The sequence below is a fragment of the Otolemur garnettii genome, unplaced genomic scaffold, assembly GCF_000181295.1.
Source record: "Otolemur garnettii isolate 467f Iridium unplaced genomic scaffold, OtoGar3 scaffold00167, whole genome shotgun sequence".
Classification (NCBI taxonomy): domain Eukaryota; kingdom Metazoa; phylum Chordata; class Mammalia; order Primates; family Galagidae; genus Otolemur; species Otolemur garnettii.
In genome coordinates, this window is record NW_003852562.1 from 3,445,463 (window position 1) to 3,451,304 (window position 5,842).

The 5,842-nt window shown below is 43.3% G+C and overlaps 1 protein-coding gene across 1 annotated transcript in view; it reads right to left on the minus strand.

The window, feature by feature from the left end:
- The window catches only part of KL (klotho), a gene marked incomplete at its 5' end in the record, with an annotated part of 50,665 nt that extends 46,001 nt beyond the window's left edge, over positions 1-4,664 (minus strand). Inside the window, 2 exons of the mRNA XM_012811594.1 lie at positions 266-432; positions 4,617-4,664. Of these exons, the coding sequence (XP_012667048.1) occupies positions 266-432; positions 4,617-4,664 (215 nt within the window). The remainder of the gene's footprint in view (positions 1-265; positions 433-4,616) is intronic.
- Positions 4,665-5,842: the final 1,178 nt, after the last annotated feature.

Consider the following 5,842-nt stretch of genomic DNA (forward strand, 5'->3'; position numbering starts at 1 on the left):
CCCGCCTCCGCCCTGGCATAGGGGGGCGCAAAGGGCGAGGGGCGCCCCGGGAGGGGGCGCGGCTCCGCAAGGGGCGGCAGGCGTCGCTGGCGGACGTCGGAGAAACGGCACCTGCTGCTTCCTGCCACCCCGAGCCGCACAGGGAGTGCCGGCGACCCTCAAGTTAGAAGCCGCGGAGCGGGGTTCGTCGAGGAGGGAAGGCGGCGGGACGGACTTGGGCTACGGATACTCGTCTGGCCCTCGCGGAGCGTCGGCTGGGAAGCACCTGTTCTCTCTTTTCTCCCACTCGGAGGCCGAGAGACGCTCCAGGTTGACACTGCTGCAGCCGATTAGGAACTGGCCGGAATCCCAGAGGGACGGCGAGGTGGGGAGAGCCAGTCCGAACTTGACGATGCGCAGGGAGAAGGGGTTTTCCCTCAGATGAGACGCTAGCTAGAGGGGGCGCAACCCACTGGTGCAAGGGGCGAACGCCCCTTTCTCGGCCCCCCCCTAGTCCACGAGACTTTCGAGGAAGATAAGTACATCTATGGGTTGCCTTGGGACTTTGCTTTACTTTCCCTTTTACTGTTATTTTTTAATCATTTCATACCAGTATTTATTCCTTAATTAGATCTCACTTTCCTGGTGTACTGGGTGAATTTCAAATCACACTATACATATATATATATATATATATATATACACACACACATATATATGAACAATTAATATATGTATATATGTTTTATGTATGTATACATATATGTATGTGTATATATTTTAGCTTTAAGTAAATCTCAGTCATCTTTATTAGCTTTTGCATCTTTTTCCTTTTTCTATGAATAATCACCTTTTGCCTTTCAGCTCTGACCTAGCAAGTAACTAACCTGTGCAAAATTGTGCCACAACTATGCTGGAGTGACTGGTCCCTGGCTCCCTCATTTGCCACATGCTGTGGAGAGAAAACAGAGAGGGCATTTAGGCCAAATCACCATTCCCATCCCACACAACACAATAGAGCCACAACGTTTTCTTTCTTTCTTTCTTTCTTTTTTATTTTTTGCAGTTTTTGGCTGGGGCCGGATTTGAACCCGCCACTTCTGGTATATGGGGCGGGTGCCCTACTCCTTGAGCCACAGGCACCGCCCAGAGCCATGAAGTTTTCTTTCCAGTTGCCAAGGAGCCCTTTTGACAGTTGTGAGCCGCGGGGTCCATTTGTGTGTATGCATATGGGATTTGTGAATAACTGACATACATTTGGTGAGGAGCAGACTTTGCCCTTGTGATTTGGGATGGCGACCATCTCTCGAGTTTCCTCGTCTGTAAAGTGAGGATGGCCTATCTGCACAAAGGTGACTCAAAAGATGGAAAGCCCAGAGCAGGGAAAGATTCTCTAATGTCTACCTCACTATCCAATAGCTGTGCCTCCAGGACTAAGATCCTCACCCAGGTGCAGCCATTCTCCTCCCCGCAGTCATCTTCCCTGAACTGGTTCCTACAAATTTAAGCCAATAAAGTTTTAAGCCTTGCAGATGCAGGTACGTCTATTAATTCCCTTGAAATGTAATATAAGCACACACAAAAATTATTCCAGTACCTTATTAAATATTCCAACCCCAGCTAGCATATATCAAGTCATCAGACTGGAACAAAGACTAATTGCTATTCTGTTAAAAGTGGCATTTACTTTTTTCAGTAAATGTGAAGTAACAAAGACACTTAAGCAATTGAAAACACTACACCACAATTTCATAGCCACACTCACTCCCAGCTAAAAGTAGAAAGCTGCGTCCGCAGGGGGCATCGCATTTCCCTTCTAGACCTGAAGAGTAGAGAGTTTGCTGGGTTGTAGCTTGTTAAGTTTCAATTAGAAATGCTTCATGGGCCTCATGGAAAATAGCTTAGGCTAAGTATTCATTTACTGATGTATGGTCTGTTAGCTTCGGGCAGATTGTATCTATTGCTATTTTTACTTAACCACAGTAAAAAAAAAAAAATGGTGTTTTAAATTTTTAATTTTAGAGCAGTGATTAAAAAGCTGGACCAAGTTAACTAAATGTTTCACATTTGAAATTCATCTGTCTCTGAGGGATTCATAAGGCATATGCATCTCCTAAGGTGGACCTCAAAGCTTTCAGCATTCACAGCGCTGTTCCCAGATAATAATTCACTTAACCCAACAATAAAGATTCCATGATAATTAAACTTTATTTCCAGAACTTTCTGTTTATCAAGGTTCTGTTCATGGTTATTAAGTTCTGGATTCCTTGAGTGTGAATAACTGCAACTGCTGCTTCTCATTCGTTTGGTTTTATTTGGTTTTTGTTTTTTATAGCCACCTTCAAACATCTGCAACGTAGATTTCAAATGCTTTGTGTGCCTGCCAATTAGAGATTAAGGATTTTCTGTGCTTTAAATATAAGGTGAAGTTATCGATACATCAAAGGAAAGGACATTTTAAAATTTACTTATTGACTTTGGTCATGGTGCTAATTTTCTGTAACCTAATAGTTGTCAACAATCTCACCATCTTTTCCTCCGTCATCCACATTCCTTCCTCAGGCCTTTCTCACCTGTTCTCCAACCATGCTTCAAGGACCACGGGAGCCCTTCTTCACCAAGGAAGCAGAAGAAGGCTGACTGACGCTTGCTGGTGGGGCCAAACACAGTACCAACCTCAGGAGCTCTCAGCCCACCTGTCACACAGTCAGCCTTGATGGGGAGGAATTTATACTATCAAGAACAATTTCACTGGACTACAGCTCTGAGCATGGCAACAATGAGGTGCTCACAGACTTTAAAACATAGATGACCATCCCTGCCCCCAAAGATATACTGAATTGGAAAGATGACAATAGATAAGTCGTTTGGTTCATTATGTTAAGTGTCACTAAATGACATATGGAATAATCAGTAAAGAAATTCAGAGGTAGAATAAATTACCCTATTTCAAGTTTGTTGGAGAAATTTGACAGAGAAAGTACAACGATATCTTGGGTATAAAGAATAAAACCTGCAAAGACCTGGAGGCAAGGAATCAAGGAAGCAAAGTATCAAAGGAAAAAAAGGTTCACAATGTACTTGTGGTAAAAAAAAAAAAAAAAAAAAAAATGGGTGTTTTCGGGGTTTGGGTTTTTTTTCTCATTATAGTTGCTCCATGCATATTTGTAGAATGAATGAATGAACAAATCCACCCATTGACAGGGATGGATTGCCCTTCTTAAGGACCAAAACACAATGTTGAGAATTCTAAAGCCCAGTCAGGCTTAGAAGGAGGCTGTGATGTCTGCCCTGGAAATAGGAATGAGAAATGGTCACAATAGGACCATAGTTGACATCTGTTGTAAATGCTATGGTAGACCATGGCCCAGTCCTCCTCTACTGAAACCTCAGATCTGATGACACAACAATGAATAAAACAGAGAACTGTGTAACTGTGGAATGGCTTAAGAGCCAACATATTCCACTTCTGCTGGTCCACTTCTGACAAGCCCAAAGTGATTGAAAAAGAAGTGACAGTGATGTTCTCAGCTTCTCTGGTCTAGCAAATTCCTTGTTCCACAGAGGTTTTCAAAACAACCAAATATCAAGCACATTTTCATCAAATACTAGAGATGCGAAAGGGAGCCCTTCCCAACCACTAGTGTCCTCACTCTGCTTATTTGCAAACAAAGCAAAAGTGAAAATGGTTTACATTCCAAGATTTGAACTTCTAACCTTTAAGGGTCCTGCTCAACTCAGGAGCCACTAAGGGTTTCTGAGTAGTAGAGTTACAAGGGCAAACGGCAAGATGCCTCAAATTATTTTAAGACAGGGAAAGATTAATTAACCAATCTATTGATTTGGCAGTAACACAAAGGGTTAATTGAAAGAGGAGATTCTGAAACTTGAAGCCACTTTGAAAGCAACAACAGTAACCTGGGTAATGAGTTAAGAAAGACTTATGTCTAGCATGGTACAAAAAAAGAAAAAGTACTGAAAAGGAGAAGGGAAGGATGCAAAGCAATTCACAAAAAGACCAGTGAATATCAGAAGGAAGAAAAGATGGAAGGTGAACAGAAGATTTTAATTCTTTGAACTTAGCTGTAAATAAAAATGATAGGATTTTCTCAGCGCCCGTAGCTCAGTGGTTAGGGTACTGGCCACATGCGCCAGGGCTAGTGGTTCAAACTCAACCCAGGCCTGCTAAACAACAATGACAGCAACCACCAAGAAATAGCAGGGCACTGTGGCGGGTGCCTGTTCCAGCTACTTGGGAGGCTGAGGCAAGAGAATTGCTTGAACCCAAGAATTTAAGGTTTCTATGAGATACCATGAAAGGGCACTCTACCAAAGGGTGACATAATGAGACTCTGTCTCAAAAGCATACACACACAAGAAATGATAGGACCATAGATGTACCTAAGTACATAAAGAAATGTAACTAATTTGGGCAAAAGATAAATTCACTGTTAAATATGTGAATTTGAAGTGTCCATCAAAGATATAAGTAAAAACATTAAGCATATAATGAGAAATAGAGGCTCAATACCCATAGTTCAGTGGTTAGGGCGTTGGCCATATACACCAGAGCTGGTGGGTTCAAACCCAGCCTGGGCCTTTTAAGCAACCATGACAACTGCAACAAAAAAAATAGCCAGGCATTGTGGGGGCGGTGGGGGGGGGCGCCTGTAGTCCCAGCTACTGGGGAGACTGGGGCAAGAGAATTGCTCAAGCCCAAGAGTTTGAGGTTGCTGTGAGGTATGACATCATGGCACTCTACCCAGGGTAACAAAGTGAGACTCTGTCTCAAATAAATAAGTAAATAAATAAAGATAATGAGAAATAGAATTAAAGCTCAGGCAATAGTTACAGTCTGGAACTTTGGACCAGAAACTTGGACACTAAGATGGTGGGTAAGATGAAGGTATTAAAAAAAGAAACAATTAAAAGCCAAGGGCAAAGCCTTTGTGTATGTCTTCATTGAGGGGGGTGAATTGGGTGGAATAGGTTAAACAGAGAGAACTTGGAGGAGTCCTGGGGTCCCTGGATAAAGTGTTTTCCAAGCTTCAAAGATGAGCATTTCAAAAAGGAAAGATGATCAAGTTTGTTGAGAGAAGACAACTGACCTCGAAGTTGGTTCATCTGGTGAGTTTGGAGGCAGATTTTTCAGCTGAGTGGGAACTGAAGCCAGATTATAGTGTAAGGCAGGCATCCTCAAACTATGGCCCACTGGCCACATGTAGCCCGCTGGCTACATGTAGCCCGCCTAGGACATTTATCCGGCCTGCCAGGTGTTTTTGCCACTGCTGCCTGTCCTGCTTAGCAGCCAACTTGTCCTGGAGCCCGCAATCCAGCCCTCCAGCGGTCTGAGGGACAGTGAACTGGCCCCCAGTTTAAAAAGTTTGAGGATCCCTGATGTAAGGTATTTATTAATGAGAGTCTGTGGGAGGCAAAAAATAAAATAAAGTCCACAAGTATACACTCTCCTGAGAAGTTTGCCAGTGGAAGGAATGAGAAAGGATGTCACTCATGGAGTCAGCAGAGTAATTTTTTAAAATGGGGAACTCTGCACATATTTATGCACAAAGGAAACGCTAAGGAAAGGGGGGATTGGGAGTTTCAAGGGAGAGATGAAACAAAATCACATAACTAACACCAGCTGTGATCTAAAGTAGCTGATTATAGACTTTTAATGTCCCAAGACATTAAACCCAGAGATAGTAAAAAGATTATAAAAACAGGAGCATGCAGGGGGTGGCACCTGTGGCTCAGTGGGTAGAGCCCCAGCCCCATATACCGAGGGTGGTGGGTTCAAACCTGGCCCCAGCCAAACCGCAACAAAAAAATAGGCAGGCAGCACCTGTAGCTCAAAGGAGTAGGG